Here is a 23648-nt window from a genome sequence, read left to right on the forward strand (position 1 = left end):
GATTCACACTCCCAGTGATTTTTTACAGAAAGCAGCTTTGAAAGTCGCAGATAAGCTCACGGATTTGATTAGAATCAGGCTCATCTGAAACAAGAAAGGAGAATTTGAATTAGTACCTGCTAAATTCAGAAAGCTGCCAATCCAAATCAATTGCTGTTGTGGAAGCTTGCTGTGCACACTTTCCTACATTACAGCAGTGGCTATCCTTCAACAGAGTTTCATTGGCTGTAAAATGCCTTAGGAGGGACATCTGAGATCATGAAAGGCGCAATGTAAAGAAGGCCCCAGGCTCAACGGATTGAGTGCATGGTAGTTCGTGCATAACTCTAGATGGGGGAAAATAGAGGGGGGGGGGGCCGCAACAGAGGGAAACCTTGGTGGAGTGGGAAGCCCACAGGGCACAAGGGTGTGTAAGTGGGGGAGGGGGGTGTGGGCGGACAGGCCCAAGGGGAAAGTCGAGGGATGGGAGGGCGGGTGGGGGGGGGGGGGGGGGGAGGGGAGTAGAAGGCTGGCTATGATAGATCACACATGGCGACAGCAGAAATAAAGGCACCTTAAATATCCATCTTGGATGAATACTGTGCAAAGGGAAACCCCAGAATGCAGGGGCACAGCCACGTGGAGTACACAATGGTGGTGGCCATCCTGGGTGGCCCTGGGTAAAAGGAAACCTCGGAGTGCAGGGGCACAGCCACATGGCGAAAACGGTAACAACGAGGTGGGGGGAACTGAACACCCGCCAGAATAGTCACCTGGAATGTCAGGGGACTTAATGGCCCAGTGAAAAGCTCCAGAGTCTTCACCCATATGACAAGCCTGAGAGCCGACATAGTCTTCCTGAGGAGACGCACCTGAGGGAGAAGGACCGACTGCGGGTAGGAAAGAGCTGTCAATTAAGCCAGATGCAGTCTTCCTCAGAACGGCAAAGGGGTGGAGAGGTATCCAAAGGGGGGGACAGAGAGCCCAGAATCTCACTCTTTGTGGATGACCTGCTCCTCTACATCTCAAATCCCCAGACCAGTATGGAAGGGATCATGAACCTCTTCCCGGATTGCAAGGTTAACCTGAGCAAGAGCGAGATCTTCCCTGTGAACCAGCAGGAGAGAGGGACACGGCTGGGGGGGCTGCCGTTCAAACTGGGCCAGACCAAATCCCGCTACCTGGAGATCCAAATAGCCCACGACTGGACACGGGTCCACAAATGGAGCCTGACGAGTCTGGCGGAGGAAGTCAAAAACCACCTGGAGAGGTGGGCCCCACTCCCACTCTCCCTCGCAGGGAGAATACAGACAAGTAAAATAAACGTGCTGCCCGGGTTCCTCTTCCTGTTTGGATCCCTCCCACTCTACATCCCCATGGCCTTTTCAAAACAGTCGACAAACTATAATCATGGCATTTGTGTGGCGGGGGGAAGGACCTGAGGATCCAAAAGAAGGTCCTACAAAGGAGAAGAAACGTGGGAGGCCTAGCCCTTCTGAAACACTGGGCAGCCACCACAGAAAGAGTATGGGGATGTGTAAAGGGACCGGGACGAGAGTGGGTGAAGATGGAGGAGAGTTCCTGCATAAGGACATCCCTACAAGCCCTAGCAATAGCCACTCTCCCAGCCACCCCGCCCTCCCCCGCACCCCCACCGCTGTCCAAATACTCTAGGAGCCCCAGTGATTTACCCGATGTCTTTGTCTGTGTATTTCCATTGTGTAGGTATCGTATGTTCTATATTTGCATGTATGGAACGATCTGCCAGGACTGTATGCAGAACAATGGCGGGAAAACCGGCGCCAGCGACTCCGGCATCAACGTGCCCCACAAGGTGATGAATTCTCACCTGTCTCAGGGGCGAGGTGGAGGCCGGAGGGGTTGGCGCTGCTCCAGCCGGCGCAGAAGAGACGGTGTATTTTGATGCATGCGTGGGGGTTTCTCTTCTCCATGTCGGCCATGGCGGAGAACTACAGTGGCCGACGTGGAAGGAATGAGTGCCCCCACAGAACAAGCCCGCCCATAGATTGCTGGGCCCTGATCGCAGGCCAGGCCACTGTGGGAGCCCCCCACGGGGTCGGTTCCCCCTGCGCCCTTCACGAGGACCGCCCCCGCCGACTTACCTGACAGGTCCCGCCGGTATGTGAGTTGAGTGATTCATGCCGGTGGGACTGAACAAAAATCGGGGACTGGATAATCGCCGGGGGGCAGCAACAACGGCCCCCGACCGGCGTGGCAGGAATCCCGCCCCCGCCCGAAAAACTGCGCCGGAGAATATGGCAGCCGGAGTCAGGGCGGCGGGACGGGATTCATGCCGCCCCCCAAGGATTCTCCAACCCGCCGGGGGAACGGAGAATCCCGCCCAGGGTTCCTGATGGAATTTAAATTGAATTGAATAAAATCTGGAATTGGAAGCTAATTTCAAAACTGTCATTGATTGTCGTAAAACTCCATCTGGCTCACTCATGTCCATCAGGGAAGGAAATCTGCCATCCTTACCTGGTCTGGCCTACATGTGACTCCAGACCCACAGCAATGTGGTTGATTATTAATTGCCCCCTGAAATGCGGCATGGTAGAACAGTGGTTAGCCCTATTGCTTCACAGCTCCAGGGTGCCAGGTTCGATTCCCGGCTTGGTTCACTGTCTGTCCGGAGTCTACACGTTCTCCCTGAGCCTGCGTGGCTTTCCTCCCACAAGTCCCAAAAGACGTGCTTGTTAGGTGAATTGGACATTCTGAATTCTCCCTCAGTGTACTCGGGCGCGAGAATGTGGCGACGAGGGGCTTTTCGCAGTAACTTCATTGCAGTGTTAGTGTAAGCCAACTTGTGACAATAACGATTATTAAATAACTGGTCCAGTAAGCCACTCAGTTTTAAGGACAATTAGGGATGGCAGCAAATGCTGGCCCAGCCAGAGACACCCACATCCCATGAAAGAATGTGTAAAAATAGAGTCTTGGACCAAAATGCTTCATATCTGTCACAGTTATTTATTTATTTATTTATAAATTTAGAGTACCCAATTTATTTTTTCCAATTAAGGGGCTATTTAGCGTGGCCAATCCACCTATCCTGCACATCTTTGGGTTGTGGGAGCGAAACCCACGCAAACACGGGGAGAAGGTGCAAACTCCACACGGACAGTGACCCAGAGCCGGGATCGAACTTGGGACCTCGGCGCCGTGAGGCAACAGGGATATCTGTCACAGTTATGACAGGTTCCTCACAAGTGCTACTTAATCCATAGAACCACAGAATTCCTGCAGTGCAGAAGGCCATTGAGTCTGCACCGACTCTTTGAAAGGGCGTGTCCATTTCCCCACCTTATTCCCGTAACCCCATCTAACCTGCAAATCTTTGGATACTAAGGGGCAATTTAGCATGGCCAATCCACCTAACCTGCACATCTTTGGACTGTGGGAATAAACCGGAGCGCCCGGAGGAAACCCATGCAGACACGGGAGAATGTACAAGCTCCACACAGTCACCCAGGGCTGGAATTGAACCTGAGCCCCTGGTGCTGTGCTACCATGCCACCTGGTGCTCACTGTCCCACCCAGCTAGGTGTGTTTTATAATGAAGGGATACGTAGTCTGGAGATAGTCGTATGCGTCCGCAGAAGCGGGTTTCTGTTTTACATTTCTCTTGATTTTATTTCCATTCAAGTCTGGATCTACCTCAGTGTGTCTTTAATTTTTCCTGCATGTAGTTTCCATGGTAACCATGAGATTTTGTTGGCAGTGGGAGTGATTTTAATAAAGCCACGATTACGTTCAGAACACAAGATTATCATCATCCTCCAGACGCACGTCAATCCATAACCTTGCCCTGTATCTCTGAGCTAAGGTTAAATTAATATCCTGTGATTAATTGCTTCAAATTTCAAGATGCAATGAGTAGCAATGGTGAGATTCTTGGTGACGGACATGATGCGAAACTCCAGAGTGGTTCAGTCGGATGGGTTAATGCGTGTGATCTCCATTCAGGCCATCCCCCTGTTTATAGACAGTGCCCTCACTAGAGATTGATAAATCTCCAGTGCTTGTTGGAGAGAGAAATGAAGAGTCCATGGGACGTTTTGTGCACAGACTGATATATCCTGTTTTTTATTCGAAAATGCTGTTATACAGTAACAAAACTGGAGCCTTTTTCAACACAACTTGGGAGCCATTGATGGCTTACTTCATAAAATGGACAGTCTGTACTTGTTTGCTCCATCTAACCTAAGGGAATGAATTATATCAAGAAGTAGAAAGGTGAAAGTAGACCAGTGACCCTCATCATCCTCTCTTCCTGAAAGAACCTGCAACAGAGAGGCTCACGTCAAGGGGACAGCTTCTTACATACTTTTCATCCCGCAGAATATAACCCCACAGCTGCTGCTCTGCTGATTTCTCATTAGATCAATCTACAGCCGAAGCTACTGGAGTTGCCTAATGACCCAGAGGCATTCCTCTCATCAGCAGCTAATGAAATATGGCCTACATGGCTGCCAGTGAAACATGGCCTACTTGGCTGCCAGTGAAACATGGCCTACTTGGCTACCAGTGAAACATGGCCTACTTGGTTACCAGTGAAACGTGGCCTACTTGGCTACCAGTGAAACGTGGCCTACTTGGCTGCCAGTGAAATATTGCCTACTTGGCTACCAGTGAAACATGGCCTACTTGGTTACCAGTGAAACGTGGCCTACTTGGCTGCCAGTGAAATATTGCCTACTTGGCTACCAGTGAAACATGGCCTACTTGGTTACCAGTGAAACGTGGCCTACTTGGCTACCAGTGGAACGTGGCCTACTTGGCTACTAATGAAACGTGGCCTACTTGGTTACCAGTGAAATATGACCTACTTGGCTACCAGTGAAATGTGGCCTACTTGGCTACCAGTGAAACATGGCCTATTTGGCTACCAGTGAAACGTGGCATACTTGGCTACCAGTGAAACATGGCCTACTTGGCTACTAGTGAAACGTGGCCTACTTGTTTACCAGTAAAACATGGCCTACTTGGCTACCAGTGAAACGTGGCCTACTTGGTTACCAGTGAAACATGGCCTATTTGGCTACCAGTGAAACGTGGCCTACTTGGTTACCAGTAAAACATGGCCTACTTGGCTACCAGTGAAATGTGATCTATTTGGCTGCATCACAATCAATTCAGGACTGGTGTCAGCCACTTCAAAGCTCTCATACAGATTTGGGGAAACAGCCAATCACATTCAATCATCTGTCACTGTGACAGGCATCTCATCAGCTCCTAGGATGTCCACAACTACCAGGCCAGATCTTTAACTCTCAAGCCAGAGCCTACTTGGAATAGTGGTGAGGAAAGGTGTAGCATCGCAGCAAGAAGATTACATACCTTATATTGTGTTGCCAGCTGGAGTTCACATTTGGTTTTTCAATGTATTTATCTAGTGTCTTCCTTATGTTCAAAGTGCTTCATGACCAACGAAGCACCTCTGGTGTGTATTCTTTGTTGTTTTGGAGGCAATCATGGCGGACATCAAAATCTGACCACGAGACAAATGATCAGTTAGTTTTGTTCTTTGATGTTGGGTGAGAGATAAATGTTAACCAGGGCACCAGGGAAATGCTTTGCTCATCTTCAAAAAGTACTAAAGGATAGTTAACACACACCGATCAGATGGTTTAATGTTTATTCTGAAAATTGGAGCTATGTATGAAAATAGTTGCTTGCTAGTACAGAACTTCAGAAGATTGCTGATAAGAGAGACATGCTGTTGAAGCTTTTTATTGTGCTCACAGAACAAACACAAGGGGCGGGATTCTCCGGAGTCCCAGCTGCGTGTTTCTCGGAGATGGGAGGTAGCGCGATTCTCTGCTCCCACCGCTGTTAAATGCAACTCCCATTGTAGCCACTCATGCCATCTAGAAACCTACGGACTGGGGTGCGCTGCAATCAGGACCAGTAAATCCCGCCGCCAGCGAGCGGCTGGAGAATTCCAGCCAAGAATACCAAATTTCAAACCATCACAGCAACTTAAACTACAGGGGAACTGAATATGGATTGGCTGTCAAGTTGACTCTGCTTGGCCAAGTCAGTGTTATAGCGAAAGCAAGAGGAAACCTCAGGCTCCCCAGTCTCCCATTTTTCCGTGATTGGGCAGCACTTTGCTGAACAATCCTGAGCGCACTAACAGCTAAAGTAACCGCCAATTTATCGGTCGAACTCGTAACGTGAGTCATTTACGCTTTCTAGAAATGTTCACATGCAAGGATCCACTCTCTGCAAACAAAAGGAATATGCTTAAAACATATGCATTTTAAAAAATTCACGGGAGCTAGAGGAGCCTATCGTTCCCTGGTGCTTTTTCCATGGCAAAGCCTTGAACAATCAAGTCAACTTGCCAACCAGCCAGTACCCTTTTCCCCTGTAGTATAAATTGTTGTAGCTTTTTGAAATTTGGCCCTCTGGCATCTGCCCTGATATGTGCAAGATAAAAAGCTTTGAGAACATGCAGCAATATATAAAAATCGATAGAAATATGGATTGCTGAGAATGCGACACAAACGGGGACTTAACTGAGAGATCAATATAGTTTACAATAATGGATACCAAGGACTGAGACACTGAGTGAAATCTTAATCTTTTCTCCATTGAATTATGGATGTCCATTACTGGGTTTGTGTGAGATCTTTTGGAGGATTTTTAATAGCATTGAGAAGTGAGATCTATCAGGGACCTCAGGCGCTTGACTGGTGGTCCCTACGTGAAGAGAAATGATTAGGAAATGTTGGCAGAGATCTGTGGATTTGTTCTGCATCACATTTTACATTATAGTGCTCACATTGTACTTGACCACTTGGCTGCCATTGGCCATTTGTCTCAATCTTTGAGTTTGTAGAAGGTAGCTATCCCCATTGACTATTCCATTTCCTGCATCTCTCTCATTCCTTCTCCTCCCTCCCAGAACCATTTCCTCACCTTGCATTAAAACTGTTACACCTCAAAGTATTCTCAATCCTAACAAAAGGTTTTCTCCTTGGAAACTTTGGTGGGGGGAGGGGTAGGGGAGGATTTTCCAGCCATTCTCGGCAGCAGGATCTGGCGGTGTTGCCGACAGCAAACCCCCGCCATGGGTTTCCCGGTGGCATGAGGCGGATTCAATGGAAAATTGGAAAATCTATTGGCAGCAGCAGGACCAGTTGATCCCGTCGCCTCTGTGGTGATATGCATCACTGGAAATACACAAGGGGTTAACGTAGATACACTAGGACTGAGTAAACACTAGAGGGAGCACCAGAGACATCATGACACACAGACATTCAACCAATAGGTCAGTAAGATAGGACACGACCAATGGGCAGTCAAGACACACCCAGAGGTGACACTACCACAAGCAAGGGGGCTACCCAGATAAAAGGACAGGGCACACATGCTCTTTCTCTTTTCCACAGGCGACACTCAGAGACACAGGGGCAGATCAGGAAGCATCACACCCACCGCATGGATTAGAGCAGACTGGTTAGTTAGACTGAGTTACTATAGTAAGATTAGCAGGAGAGTCAAACTCAAGTAGGAGAATTGTTAACTGTTCGATAAATGTGTTAAACCTATCTCCAAGTCTGAACCTTCCTTTGTCAGAGTATACATCAAGGAAGCAGCTTATGCTACATGAAGAAGCATAACACAACATGGTACCTTGTTGAATCTTTATAGTTCAACTCAACAAATCCGTGACTACCAGCAACAGCACTCAGGCAAGATGTTCGAGATTCTGGTTCCACAGCAGCTCAGGTACCACGGCAATCTCAGTGCAAACTGGTATACGTTCAGGCAGAGATTCGAGACCTATCTGGTAGCATCTGACCTAGATGGCGTGGCGGATGCAGAGAAAATAAAGCTTCTGCTCACCATTGCGGGTGCAAGAGCAGCAGAAATATTCAAGACCTTCAAGTACTCCGAAGGGCAAGACAAGAGTGACTTCCAGACAGTCCTGGAAAAGTTTCAAACGTACTGCGAGGAAAACACAAGAGAGAATGGTAAAAGAGGCGCCAACACTCACCATGAGGCAAAGGTAGGCCTGCAAATGCAGAAAACGGCAGTTTTGATTGGCAGCCATCTTAAGAAAGGAGCCGCACTTGCGCAGTCCCCCAAAAGAAGCGTACCGGCCAAACAGTGTTTTACGCATGCGTGAGAAGCCGCGCATGCGCAGTTGCAAAAATGGCGCAAAGTAAAGGATCAGCGATCTGCGCATGCACAATGAATTCCTACGCTCTAAGTCACCAACGTCATGACGTCAGAAGCCCCGGAGCACGCCCACTTAAAGGGGAAATTTCCCAAAAGTGTGAAAAAAAAATTTAAAGCTGGAAAAGACAATTCTTTCACCTGGAACGACAGCACAATGCCTGAACTTCGACCAGTAGCTGAAAGTAACCTCCGCAGAACCCTGCAACAAGCAGTTAGCACCACCCTAAGAGATGATTTAGTCCTTGAAGACTATGACTCAGACTTTGATTACTTCTTTGGACATCGCGAGCACAATGACAGCTCTGACACAAAAAGTGAAGACCACAACTCGGAAGATGATTTCATCATTAGACGTGGCGACCTCAGTACCAAATCCGAACCGCAACGAGATGTGTTGTACAGTGAAGAATCCGACACAGACATGGACGTGTTTCCTCGGATTTGAGGATCCTCAGGCCAACACGGACAACATCCTAACCCAGAAGTATAGGATTCTGCTGCGGCCTGACACCAAGAGACAGAGAGCGGCCTGACGCCACAACGGTGGTCCACGAACCACGAACAGTGCTCCATACACCACGAAGAGTCCCCGACTCCACACAGAGTGGTCCACGCACCACGAAAAGTCCCCGACTCTGCACAGAGGGTGGTCCACGCACCACGAAGAGTCCCCGACTCCACACAGAGGGTGGTCCATGCACCACAAAGAGTCCCCGACTCTGCACAGAAAGCGATGACAGACTCCACAACGGGACCACTGTATGTTTCCACACAGAGAACACAGAAAGACTCCACAGTGAGACCACTACACGACTCCGTTGAGAGCGCACAGATCAACTCTATAGCAAGACCACTGCATGACTCCACACAGGGAACAATGCCAGACTCAACAATGGAAGCAACGCAAGACTCCAGAGCGCAGTCCTTGCATGAACAAGACCATGAGGGTCTAGCAACCTCATCTGAGCAACCAGCAGCAGACGATGCAAGTCTGCCACGCTCAAGTGCACAGCAAGAAGACTATGACAGTCTACCACGCTCACGTGAACAACAAAGAGACTATGACAGTCCACACAGATTATTTGAGCCACCAGAAGAAGACTCTAATAGTCTACCCAGCTCAATTAACCGACAAGAAGACACAGATGGTCTTCCCACTGTATGTGCGACAAGTGACGAAGGCATCGTAATTCCCATACAAAATGTGTGACATCTCAGCGATATCCCAGCTAGTGTGTACAGAGGCACTCGACGATCAAAGTGAGGTTACTAGTGACTCCAGTGACATCACGTTAATTCAAACCTCATCCACTTGAGCCTTTCCACAAGAAAATGCATTCCTGAACGTTTTGACTCCGGACAGGGAGCATCAAGACACCCAAGATGATTCAAGTGACATCTGAAATGACTCCGGACGGGGAGTGTCAAGAAACCAAAGCTGATTCAGGTGAACCAGAAAGGGCTCCAGATGGGGAGCATCGACAAGCCGAAGATGATTCTAGTGAACCGGACATGACTCCAGACGGGGAGCACCGAGGAATCAAAGACGAAACGCTCAATGAAACAGCAGATGCCACAAAGGACACTGACACAAGCAACTTTGTGAAGGACTTGAATTCTCCACTCGGTGTGGTCATTGAGCGCAACAACCACAACAACAAAACCTATGAAAACAACAACCAACACCGACGGCAACAAGAAGCGTACCAATGGCACCAACGTCAACAACAAGCATGACAAAACCAACAACACTGGAATGACGACTGGTACAACATGGTACAACTCTGAAAATGCAGGACACTGTAACAGCACAGCTCCTAACACTGGCAAGAGTACAGCCATACCATGGCATGACAGCAAATCTCACCGATTCAAGTTTACTACACTACAAACAAGCAGACCAGCTTTCAAGGCAGCTGACGTACGGCATCAATATCACAATCACAAGAAACAGCCCAGGTTGGACAACACAGATGACATACTGCATCACTAACACAAGCATAGAAAAAAGAGTCCAAATCAGACAACAAAGTGGTTTGACCACTTCTTGGTTCCTTAAGCACAGGGACACTGACGGTGTTCACAAGCAAATGACAACATCAACATCGACACTTCAATGTCAACACAAGAAAGCCACGCGACCATATTAATTCATGAACTTTGGACTCATATTATTTGGTGCTCTGTAATCATCACTTGTCATCATGATTTGTACAGGTCATCAATTATCTACCTATTTTGTTCAATTTTCTTTAACACTGTACAGAAAATATGTAACACGAAAAAAGGGGGATGTGGTGATATGCATCACTGTAAACACACACGGGGTTAATGTAGCTCCACTAGGACTGAGTAAACACTAGAGGGAGCACCAGAGACATCATGACACACAGACATTCAACCAATAGGTCAGTAAGATAGGACACAACCAATGGGCAGTCAAGACACACCCAGAGGTGACACTACCATAAGGGGGCTACCCATATAAAAGGACAGAGCACACATGATCTTTCTCCTTTCCACAGGCGACACTCAGAGAGACAGGGGCAGATCAGGAAACATCACACCCACCGCATGGATAAGAGCAGACTGGTTAGTTAGATTGAGTTACTATAGTAAGATTAGCAGGAGAGTCGAACTCGAGTAGGAGAATTGTTAACTGTTCAATAAATGTGTTAAACCTATCTCCAATCTGAACCTTCCTTTGTCAGGGTATACATCAAGGAAGCAGATGATGCTACATTAAGAAGCATAATCCAACAGCCACAATGGCGGGCCATCTCCCACTGCCGGGAAACGTGCCGCGGCGGGGGAGGAATATTCCCCCCATTACCATCCCTTCCCTCACCACAGATGCTGCCAGACCTGCTGAGCATTTCCAGCATTTTCTGTTTCGATTTCAGATTTACGGTCCCTGCGGTGTTTTGTTTCTGTCCCCATTGTCCACAGAATCGGACTCATTGACTGGGGCAGAGTCTGACCTGAAACCCTCCTCCACAGGCTTACCCCCTGGCCGCTCACAAACATGAATCATGATTGTCTGCCAGGTTTGCTTTTCCCACCTGGCCGCAGCAACATGAGAGCGTAGATCCAGCCAGAAAGCTCCCAATCCCACTCTTCATTCAATTTTAACAAGTTATTTTCATGCAGATTCTTATTTGCTTTTTTTGGGAGGGATAAAGATCTAAAGATTCAACAGAGAACAATGGATGAGCAACGCAGCAATAAGGAAATAGTACCCAGCACAATAATTGGCGGAGGGATTCCACAGGATAGACCCTGGTGGTGTTCGGATTGCACTGGTTTGGGTAGCCTTGTTTGACCAGTCACTGTAATGATATGTATATAGGTACACCAGTGAAGGGTTAATTATTACATCTTAGAATAATTCCAACACTAGAGGGCAACACCAGTTCTCAGTATAAATATCAGACCTCAGGGAATCCTGGGCCATTAGCTAAGGAGAGAGACTGATCACAGTACGAGGAGTAGTTTAGATTAGAGAGTTAACACGAGGATATCATTATTGCTAGACAGATTCAACATTACTTTATTACTAGTTATAGCTCAGTAGCATTTGCGAACTTCATTTAATTAATCGTTATCCAATAAATTAGTTTTGATTCAATCTAAAGATTGGTGGTTTCTTTGTCATCAATTCAACGGACCATTCTGGATCAAAAGGCAAAGAACAACGACATATAGGGGCAGCGCGGTAGCATGGTGGTTAGCATAAATGCTTCACAGCTCCAGGGTCCCAGGTTCGATTCCCGGCTGGGCCACTGTCTGTGTGGAGTCTGCACGTCCTCCCCGTGTGTGCGTGGGTTTCCTCCGGGTGCTCCGGTTTCCTCCCACAGTCCAAAGATGTGCGGGTTAGGTGGATTGGCCATGATAAATTGCCCGTAGTGTCCTAATAGTAAGGTTAAGGGGGGGAGTTGTTGGGTACGGGTATAGGGTGGATGCGTGGGTTTGGGTAGGGTGATCATTGCTCGGCACAACATCGAGGGCTGAAGGGCCTGTTCTGTGCTGTACTGTTCTATGTTCTATATTACCACCAAAGGTATTATAACAGTCACCAGTGCTAAACGCTGATGAAGAATGTCCCTGCCCTGAGTACCAAGCAGCCAGTAGATAGGTGTGGCCTCTCACTCCATAGCTCTCTACTTTCGGCCCCTCCACTTCCTTCGTTATCTTTGCAAAAGTCTTTCAGAAAGAGATAGGCTCAAATTTACGCCGTGCCTTTCACAATCTCTGGACATCCCAAAGCACCAATAAAGAATCTTTTGAGGTGTAGCCACTGTTGCAGTGCAGCAAAAACAGCAGCCAACTTGGGCACAGCAAGATCCCACAAAGAGCAGTGAGATAAATGACCAGATTTATTTTAGTAATATTTAGTAATGGTGGTTGAGCGATGAATATTGACCAGGTCACCAGGCCCCCCCCCCCCCACCACCACACCCCCGATCCGCCCCCCCTGCTTCCAGAGTGTAGTGGGACCGTTTACACCCATTTGAAAGGGCAGACAGGGATCTCAGTTTAAAGTTCCATTTGAAAGACTGCATCCACGCACTGCAAGGTAAGCCTGAATCAAATGCGACTTGAATCCTCAACCTCCTGACCCAGAGATCAGGAGTACTAATGGAGCCCTGGATGAAACCTTTTGCACCGATCCTCCTGTCACTTCCTCTGACTGCCGCCCAGTCCCCACTTGCCACCATGTTTGTACAATGCCTTGAAGTATCTCACTACATTTTATGTGATTACGTAGGACGGAAATTATTTGAAAACTGCACTGATATATTTTTTCCTGTTCTTTGTCTCTGTTTTTCTTGCAGCAATTGTTAATCCAAAGCAACCCAAGGAGACCCCCAAGAGTTTCAACTTTGACTATTCCTACTGGTCCCACACCACGGTATGTAGCAGCTCACACAGAACAGAGGAAGCAAGCAGCTCCCAGTCAGACCACATCACCCTCACCTGCCGCTGACTCATTCACACCCTAAAGGGAGCTTCACTCTGTATAGAACCCATGGTGTGTCAGTCCTGAGAGCATTTGATGGGACAGTATAGAAGGGGTTTTACTCTGTATATAATTCATGGTGTATCTATCCTGAGAGTATTTGATGGAACAGTGTAGAGGGATCTTCATTCTGCATATAACCCATGGTGTATCTGTTCTGAGAGTGTTTGATGAGACATTATAGAGGGGGGTTTTACTCTGTGTCTAACATGTATCTGTTCTGAGAGTGTTTATGGGACATTGTAGAGGGATCTTCATTCTGTATATAACCCATGGTGTGTCTGTTCTGAGATTATTTGATGGGACAGTGTAGCGGGATCTTCACTCTATATGTAACCCATGATGTGTCAGTCCTGAGAATGTTTGATGGGATAGTACAGAGGGGGTTTTGCTCTGTATATAATCCATGGTGTATCTGTTCTTAGATTGTTTAATGGGACAGTGAAGAGGGAGATTCACTCTGTATATAATCCATGGTATATCTGTCCTGAGAGTACTTAATGTGCAGTATAGTGGGGGTTTTACTCGATATATAATCCATGGTGTATCCATTCTGAGAGTGTTTGATCGGACAGTATAGAGGGGGATTCACTCTGTATGTAACCCACGGTATATCTGTCCTGAGAGTTTTTGATAGGACAGTATAGAGGGAGTTTTACTCTGTCTATAATCCATGGTGTATAAGTCCTGAGAGTTTTTGATAGGACAGTATAGAGGGAGTTTTACTCTGTATGTAACCCATGGTGGATAAGTCCTGAGAGCTTTTGATAGGACAGTATAGAGGGAGTTTTACTCTGTCTATAATCCATGGTGTATCTGTTCTGAGAGCGTTTGATGGGACAGTGAAGAGGGAGATTCAATCTGTATATATCCCATGGTGTATCTATCGTGAGAGTGTTTGATGGGACAGTTTAGAGGGGGTTTTACTCTGTGTCTAACATGTATCTGTCCTGAGAGTGTTTGGTGGGACAGTATAGAGGGGGTTTTACTCTGTACATAATCCATGGTGTATTTGTTCTGAGAGTGTTTGATGGGACAGTGAAGAGGGAAATTCAATATGTATACAATCCATGGGGCATCTACCCTGAGAGTGTTTGATGGGACAGTGAAGAGGGATCTTCATTCTGTATATAACCCATGGTGTGCATGCCCCGAGAGTGTTTGATGGGACAGTGTTGAGGTAGTTTTACTCTGTGTCTAACATGTAGGGTACCTGACCGGGGGTGTTTGTTCTGTTGAGTTTATGCCCTCCTTGTTAATGATTGATTTCCTCAAGATTCTGTGCTCACCAAAACACAAAGTAGAAATGAAACCCTTTGCAACAAATGAAACTCCAGTGCTGGAAGAATGTCTTGGTGTGGCAGTGACACAGTGAGAGTTACGTTTTCAAAGGAAGGCATTGGTTTAAGAGTGATGGATGGGTAGAGATTGGGATGGAGTTATTGAAGGAGGAGGCAAAGCCCTGTTCTAACTATGACCATCTATTTCCTTAATTCCAGCCTGCAGACATCAACTATGCCTCACAGCAGCAGGTATACCAAGACATTGGGGAGGAGATGCTGCAGCATGCCTTCGAGGGCTACAATGTCTGTATCTTCGCCTATGGGCAGACTGGGGCAGGGAAATCCTACACCATGATGGGCAAACAGGAGAAGGAGCAGCAGGGAATCATCCCCCAGGTAAGACTCAAAGGTCTGCCAGGGTCATAGGCTGAATTGCATGTAACATCATCATTCGCTAGCATTACAGTCATCCAATCATCCGGTACTACTCCAGTGGAGAGTGAGGACGCAAAGATCATTGCCAATGTCGCAGCAATCTCCTGCCTCGCTTCCTGTAGGAACCTGGGGTATATCCCATCAGGCCCCGGGGACATCTACCCTCACGTTTTTCAAAATTTCCAGCAGATCCTCCTTCTTAATACTGTATCAACCTGTTTGAGTCTATTAACCTGGTTCACACTGTTCTCATGGGCAACAAGGTCCCTCTCTCTAGTGAATACTGAAGCAAAGTATTCATTTAGGGTCTCCCCCATCTCTTCAGACTCGAGGCACAAGTTCCCTCCACTATCCCTGATCGGCCCTACTCTCATTCTGATCATCCTCTTATTTCTCACGTAAGTGTAGAACACCTTGGGGTTTTCCCTAAGCCTTCCCACCAGGGCTTTTTCATGCCCCCTTCTAGCTCTCCTCAGTCCATTTTTGAGTTCCTTCCTGGCTACCTTGTAACCCTCTAGAGCCGAGTCAGATTCTTGCTTCCTCAACGTTACCTAAGCTTCCTTCTTCCTCTTGACTAGAAGCTCCACTACTCTTGTCATCCAAGGCTCCTTCACCTTACCATTCCTTCCTCGTCTCAGTGGGACAAAACTATTCAACACTCGCAGCAAGTGCTCCTTAAACAATCCCTACATTACTGTTGTGCATTTCCCCAAGAACAGTTGTTCCCACTTTATGCTCCTCAGCTCCTGTCTAATAGCAGTATAATTTCCTCTCCCCCAATTAAATACCTTCCCATACTGTGTGTTCCTGTCCCTCTCCATGACTATGGTAAAGGTCAAGGAGTTGTGGTCACTGTCACCGAAATGCTGTCCCACCGAGACACCTGACACCTGGCTTGGTTCGTTGCCAAGCACCAATCCAATATGGCTTCCCCCCTAGTCGGCCTATCTACAAATTGAGTCAGGAATCCTTCCTGTACATACCTGACAAAATCTGCTCCATCCGAACCATTTGCACTAAGGAGGTTCCAGTCAATATTAGGGAAGTTGAAGTCAGTTGTTGAGTTGACAACAACTTTGTTACTTCTGCACCTTTCCAAGTTCTGCCACCCAATCTATTCCTCTATCTCTTTGCTGCTATTGAGGGGCCTATAGAAAACTCCCAATAAAGTGACTGCTCTTTTCTTGTTTCTAAATTCCACCCATACTGACTCAGTAGACAAACCCTCCTCAACTAAAATGAAATGAAAATCGCTTATTGTCACGAGTAGCCTTCAATGAATTTACTGTGAAAAGCCCCTAGTCGCCACATTCCGGCGCCTGTCCGGGGAGGCTGGTACGGGAATCGAACTGTGCTGCTGGCCTGCTTGGTCTGCTTTAAAAGCCAGCGATTTAGCTCAGTGAGCTCTGCAGCTGTGGTGCAATCCCTAATTAACAGTGCCACTCCCCCTCCTCTTTTACCTCCCTCCCTATTCTTCTGAAAACATCTAAACCTTGGAACATCTAACAACCATTCCTGCCCCTGTGAAATCCATGTCTCCGTAATGGATTGTATACTCTCCATGTCCCCACAACAGTCGGTATACTCTCCATGTCCCTCAGTACAGTTTGTATACTCTCCATGTCCCCACAACAGTCGGTATACTCTCCATGTCCCTCAGTACAGTTTGTATACTCTCCATGTCCCCACAACAGTCGGTATACTCTCCATGTCCCTCAGTACAGTTTGTATACTCTCCATGTCCCCACAACAGTCGGTATACTCTCCATGTCCCTCAGTACAGTTTGTATACTCTCCATGTCCCCACAACAGTCGGTATACTCTCCATGTCCCTCAGTACAGTTTGTATACTCTCCATGTCCCCACAACAGTCGGTATACTCTCCATGTCCTCCAGTACAGTGTGTACTCACCCTGTGCCCCAGTCGAGTCTGTGTCCTTCAGTGCAGTTTATGTATGTGCCATAAGTCGGTGTACTCACCCTGTCCCCAGTACAGTTTGCATACTCACCGTGTCCATCAGTACAGTTTGTACACTCACTGTGTCCCTAGTACAGGTGGTGTACTCACCACGTCCTCCTGTACACTCTGTATACTCACCGTGTCCTGAAATCATAGAATCATAGAATTTACAGTGCAGAAGGAGGCCATTCAGCCCATCTAGTCACACCGGCCCTTGGAAAGAACACCTCACGCAAACCCATACCTTCGCCGTATCCCCATAACCCAGTAACCCCACCGAACCTTTTTGGACGCTGAAAGGCAATTTATCATGACCAATCCACCTAATCTGCACATCTTTGGACTGTGGGAGGAAACCGGAGCACCCGGAGGAAACCCACACAGACACGGGGCGAATGTGCAGATTCCGCACAGACAGTGACCCAAGTGGGAATCGAACCTGGAACCCTGGAGCTGTGAAGCAACTGTGTTAACCACTGTGCTACCATGCCGCCCTTCTGTGCTACTGTGCCACCCTTGAAGAAGGCCTTAGGGGTGTAACTCGGGAGGGATCTGAGTAGGAAGGGGAACCTGGGCAGTACGTTCATTTTGACCATCTGCACTCTCCCCAGCAGCGAGAGTGGGAGTGTGCCGCACCTCTGCAAGTGCCTTTTGACTTCCTCCACGAGGTAGTCAGGTTCCATTTGTCGATCCGTGTCCAGCCATGGGCTACTTGGATCCCTAGGAAGCGGAATTTTGTTTGTCGAGGAGCAGCTCATCCGTATAGAATGAAACTCTACGCTCACCGACTCCCCTCTGGATACCTCTCCATTCTTTCACCGCTCTGGGGGCAATTGGCTCGATTGCCAGAGCAAGCAGCAGGAGGGCATCCCTGTGTCGAGCCTCTGTACAGCTGGGAGCGCGAAATACAGAATGTATCCCTGTAAATTTTGAATTTGTATTAATTTCCACCATTTACAGATATAGTAATGCTTTTTTAGGGGCTGGTTTAGCACAGGGCTAAATCGCTGGCTTTGAAAGCAGACCAAGGCAGGCCAGCAGCACGGTTCAATTCCCGTACCAGCCTCCCCGAACAGGCGCCGGAATGTGGCGACTAGGGGCTTTTCACAGTAACTTAATTTGAAGCCTACTTGTGACAATAAGCGATTTTCATTTCATTTCATTTCATTTTAATCAGAAGCTGGGCAGTTTCTCAAGTATCTGTGTAATCCGATGGCAATTTCCCTTATATGTTTAAAAATCTAATTGTGTGATACGATTTGTACATGTGGATCCTGAGCTTGCTTCAGTGTGATGTAATGGATAATTGATGATAAGTTTGGTTTGATATTTAAGTTTCCCCGGACCAGGCCACAGGTATTCTCCCAGGTGAGTTCAGTGCTGGAAAGCTCTTGAGCACCGCCTGCTGTTGCTGTCGAGTACTCCCCCATTGAAACCTCTCTCATCAGGATCCACTTCATCCCAACAGGAGATATCAATCCCAAAAGGAACTGGGGTTGCTGTATTTGGGCCAGTTCAAGGAGAAGAGCAGTGAGGATGTTAAATAGCAGACACCTTCCTGGATGCCACGGCCTGAGGTTGGCCACATGGAAAATGATCCAACCTTAAAATGCCTGCTTCAAATACGCTTACTTTGTCATCTCCCATGATAGACTTCCCCTCCACTCACTCCCATTTGGGAGGCACATTTATTGAGAACCCATTTGTCCAGTCCCATCAGGGAATAGATTGTAGAAATTGACAAAAGGCGTGTAAAGTCAGAATGTTATGACGCAATGACATTTACTGGACAAATCACCATGAGTGTTTGTAACTGGAAGCAAAGTAGATAAGGGTGAGGTGGGAATGGTGAAAAGAAAATGGATTCTAGGTATTTTTCCCAACATCAAGAGCAGCAGAGAGGTTCCATGTTTGCATAGCTCAGTCTTGGGGCAAGAGGGCTTCCCCTGCTGTGAATCCTGGGTAAAGAACTCCCTATGGGATCTGCACCTACCTGAACTGAGATGTTGCAGGATGTTGCATTTAGGTGGTGATCATTGGAATAAATTTCCTGTCGGACTGTACCCCTTCTTCACCCTGCCAAGGTCAGCCAATTGCTCATGGCAGAAAGCTGCGGCTCCCTGGAATGCAGTCAGGCATTGGGAAGTTGGGGTTGGGGGGGGGGGGGGGGGGTGGGTGGTATGTCTCGGCATTTGGAATGGAGCCTCTGAAATAGGGAGAGAAATATAAACTGGGAAAAGCGATGTGAAGGAGAAAGGGAAGAGAGGGTGATAATAAGAGTTGGGAGATGGGGGATTGCTGGGACGGACGCCGTCGTTCTCCACAGAGTCAGGAGCAGCAGCAACAAAGAGTGAGAGCAGCTCTGAGAGAGGAAGGACCTCTGCATGGTATTTGTTTCTCCTGCACAGAATAATCATATTGAAAATAAGAACACCTGTAAATACAGAGCATCTGATACAAGTCTCTCAGGTGCCCCGAATTTGCAGGGTCCACTGCAGTTATAGGTGCTATATTCTGATGTTTCCTCTTTTGTCTTTCTCTTTCCCCAGCTATGTGAAGATCTTTTTGCCCGAATTAATGACAGTGCAAATGCCAACCTCTCGTACTCGGTGGAGGTAAGAGTGAAGTTGTCCATCCCAAATTTCTCCTCATCCTGACACTTGGCTGTGACTAATTACTGTGCACATTCGGGGCAAGGACGCATCATATAATTTATTCTTAAAAAGATCTCATGGGGGAATGTTGGTGGCAAAATAGTTGTTCACTCTCAGGGCTTGAGTATGTATGCTATGCAGTCAGGCAGGCATTTTCTGTCTTGGAAAGCGCTCCTTTAACCAATTCTGTTTCTAATGGGCAAGGCCTACAAACCAAAACTGTCCCATAATCCAATGGCAGTTGGCAAAGTCATTCAGACAGGTCTAACAATGATGTGGTGAATGGAAAAGATGTCACATTGATAGCGAGTGCTGTTCAGCAATTGAAGCAGAGACATGTTGATAATTGAGCTCCACTCGGCATTGAGCTGGCCCTGAACCAGGAGTACAGGCGTGTGTCCTGTCAACGTTGGGGGGGCCTGAATGAATCTTATGATTAGTTATTTAGATGTTTCAAGGGACATTAATAGCTGAACCCGGGTTTTGTCAAATTCTGGTTCATGCTGCAGTTCTCCAGGAGGTCTGGGTGTCGGCATGGTCAGTGTCTCTGCAGAGAGGGCAAATGGGGAGAATTAGTTTTTTCTCTAAATGAGGGAGTAGGGTGTCTCATCTTCCGAAAACAAACATTACGCAAAATCGTGCAATGGAAGGGTTCATCAAGTGAGGGGACATTCACTGAACGAGGGTGGATGAGAGAATCCTGTTTCTCCAGCTGACGATGGTCGTCATGGGTCTGGTGTTTTGTTCTTTTGTGTGTGACCTTCTTGCTGTGTTCCCCCCCCAGGTCAGTTACATGGAGATTTACTGTGAACGTGTACGAGACCTCCTGAACCCCAAGACCAAAGGGAACCTTCGCGTTCGGGAACACCCCATCCTCGGCCCTTACGTGGAGGATCTCTCCAAACTCGCTGTCACCTCCTTCAATGACATATCGGACCTCATGGACTCAGGCAACAAGGCCAGGTATGAGGAACGGGATATCTCTTTCCTTGGGGAACATTGGAATCATCGGACAAATAAAGACCAAGATCACCATCTATCATTCTGGTAGTTGCTCAATGAGGCAAAAATGGGATTCTTGATGAATCATAGGAACTAGTCTTCATTAGTTAGGCGATAACAAACCCAGACATGGGGCAAGGAAATCTCCCACTGGTGGCGCCTTTTTAAAAAATTAATTTACGGGATGTGGGTGTCGCTGGCTAGGCCAGCATTTACTGCCCATCCCTATTTTGGGAATCAGGTTCCTCCCACGCTTGCTACGCTTACCATGGCTTAAATTGCTCAGAGACTCACCTTAAAATGTTATTAAAAAAAAAAAATCTCTCTAATTTACATCTAAACATTTCATCTCACCATCATCTTCTCGAGGGCAATTGGGGATGGGTAATAAGTACTGGCCTAGTCAGAGACCCCCACATCCCATGAATGAATAAAAAACATATATTGTATTCACAAGCCTGTCGGGGGCTTGTCCCGTAGATTCACCACTTACTGAAAGATTATCCCCCTGACTAGTGAGTATAGCCCCTACTGTCACTATTGCCCCCACCTTTGGGGACTATTGCTCCCGTTGTCAGAGGGAGAACTGTTACTTCACAGTAACCAGTCAAATTAAAGTTCTGACCTAACTCCAATGATGTCAGTATCTGATTGGAAGGCAGATATGAGACCTCAAAATGCCAGTAAAAGTCAATAAAATGTGTTAACAATCCCAGCCCAGACACCAACAGTGGCTAGGATTCTGGACCGAAACCCCAATATTTCAGTTTATTTTAAGACTGTGCGGAAAGACTGAATCGCTCCAGGAGTAATTGCATGAAAAAATAGTGCTTTGGTGTTTCTAAAACAAAACTTTATTATAAATACAATATTAAACTTTTAACTTCACACCTAAAAAGAACAGCTTCCAATTAGCCCTTAACACAACTATACATTAAGCAACACGAAGAGAAACAAACAGCTCTTAATCAAACTTAAAATTAGCAGGGCATAGAGGAATGCTTATGATACAGAACAGATTCTGGCTGAATATCTTCAACCTTCAGACTCTGGCTGAATATCTTCAACCGGGTTTTTTCAGACTCTTCCTTGTCTTCAGACAAGACTGCTCTGCTGTTAAAATATTGTTCTAAACTCTCCTCCTGAGAAAGAAAACTACCTTCACTTGTGGTCTCAAGAAAAACAGAAGGGTTGCCAGATCAGAGATCAGAGCTCACTTCCAAAAGCCTTCCTCCAAAAGCCCTGTCTCTCTAACAGCTTTCTCCAAAACGGCTTCTCTCCATAGCTTCTCAAAACTCACCCTCTCTCTGCCTTTCTGGGCTCTATGCTGCAATGACCATCTCACCATAAAAACAAATAACCTCTGCAGGCTGCAAAAGCATATTAACTCCCCAGGGACTTCCCCGGGCAAACCACTATGCATTAACCCAGACTGAAAACACATTTCTGTGGCAATTTCACCTACTGGCTGTTAGAAGCTCCCAAGCCTGTACAAAACAAAATCCTTTTTAAAACCATGACCACTGCAGCGAAACACGCTATACCCCCAGGCTTTTAACTCTTAACGTGTCCCGATATTTAGAAGCCAATATTCCTAAAATCCTCAGATCGTCACAAATGAGTACTTGAATCTGCTGAAAGATGAGGATGAACGAATTAGCAATTTATGGATAAGCGCAAGAATGATGCAACTCTGCGAAGGAGTGAATGTGAATAAGGGAGAGTTTACACTCAGATTGTTTTCTCTCTCCTCAGAACGGTGGCTGCCACGAACATGAATGAGACAAGCAGTCGATCTCACGCTGTGTTCAACATTATCTTCACACAGAAAGCACATGACTCCACACCAGATACATCTTCTGAGAAGGTAAAAGAGAATGAGTGGACCGGAAGCGATGCGGGGTCCGGGGGGTGGGGGGGGGGGGGGGGGGGGGGGGGGGGGGGGGGGGGGGGGATGGATTGACATTGACATTGTCCGCTGAAATCCAGCCCAGCTCGATAATCCTTCTGATAGTTTGCATACCTTTCAACTTTACTTCTTGGGCTTCCATCAACATAGAAGAGCAATGAGCAGAGGTAGGCCATCTATCCCCTCAAGGCTTCCCTGTCATTGAATAAGATCAAGGCTGATCTGATTGTGTACTTCACTTTCCTGCCTGCCCCTGATAGCCCCTGACTCGCTCCCTTGTACATCAAAAATCTGTCTTGCCTCTGCTCCACCATTGGTAGCCATTTCTTCCTAAACCTATCCATCTCTCTCCATTGTTATCTCTCGCTCTCCATCTTTCTCTCCATTTCTCTCTCTCTCTCTCTCTCTCTATCTCATTCTCTCCATCTCACTCTCTCCATCTCTCTCTCTCCACCGCTCTCTCTCATGAATCATATAATCCCTACAGTGCAGTAGGAGGCCAATTGGCCCATCAAGCCGACACCAACCCTCCGAAAGAACAGTCTGACTATGTCCACTCCACCGCCCATCCCATCTCATCCCTGTAACCTTACCTGCACATCCCTGGAAACTAAGGGAAAATTTAGCATGTCCAGTCTACCTAACCTGCACATGTTTGGACTGCGGGAGTAAACCGGAGCATCCGGAGGAAACCCATGCAGACATGGGGTGAATATGCAAACTCCACAGTCACCCAAGGCCGGAATTGAACCTGGGACCCTGATGCTGGGAGGCAGCAGTGCTAATCTCCATGCTCTCTCTTGACTATTCTCTTTCCATCTCTCTCTCTCTCTCTCTTTCTCTCCATCCCTCTCTCACTCGCTACATCTCTCTCTGTCAGTGCGGCACGGCGGCGCAGTGGTTAACACTGATGCCTCATGTCGCCGAGGTCTCAGGTTCGATCCTGGTCCTGAGTCACTGTCAGTGTGGAGTTTGCACATTCTCCCCGTGTCTGCGTGGGTCTCACCCCACAACCCACAAGATGTGTAGGATAGGTAGATCGGCCATGCTGAATTGCCCCTTAATTGGAAAAAAAAATAATTGGATACTCTAAATTTATTTTTAAAAATCTCCTCTATCTCTCCATCTCTCTCTCTCTGTCCCGGTTTAAGAACCTCCTTGAATGCCACCTGTTTGACCATGATTTTAATCA

General features: G+C 47.2%; 1 protein-coding gene across 24 annotated transcripts in view; it reads left to right on the forward strand.

Moving 5' to 3' along the window:
- The window catches only part of kif1aa (kinesin family member 1Aa), a 397377-nt gene that overhangs the window by 121824 nt on the left and 251905 nt on the right, over nucleotides 1–23648 (forward strand). For all 24 annotated transcript variants that reach the window (XM_038816644.1, XM_038816646.1, XM_038816647.1 and 21 more), the window contains exons 3-7: nucleotides 13029–13105; nucleotides 14713–14892; nucleotides 19441–19506; nucleotides 20330–20508; nucleotides 22303–22414. In XM_038816644.1, the coding sequence (XP_038672572.1) occupies nucleotides 13029–13105; nucleotides 14713–14892; nucleotides 19441–19506; nucleotides 20330–20508; nucleotides 22303–22414 (614 nt within the window). The remainder of the gene's footprint in view (nucleotides 1–13028; nucleotides 13106–14712; nucleotides 14893–19440; nucleotides 19507–20329; nucleotides 20509–22302; nucleotides 22415–23648) is intronic.

This window comes from Scyliorhinus canicula, chromosome 13 (assembly GCF_902713615.1).
Source record: "Scyliorhinus canicula chromosome 13, sScyCan1.1, whole genome shotgun sequence".
Classification (NCBI taxonomy): Eukaryota; Metazoa; Chordata; class Chondrichthyes; order Carcharhiniformes; family Scyliorhinidae; genus Scyliorhinus; species Scyliorhinus canicula.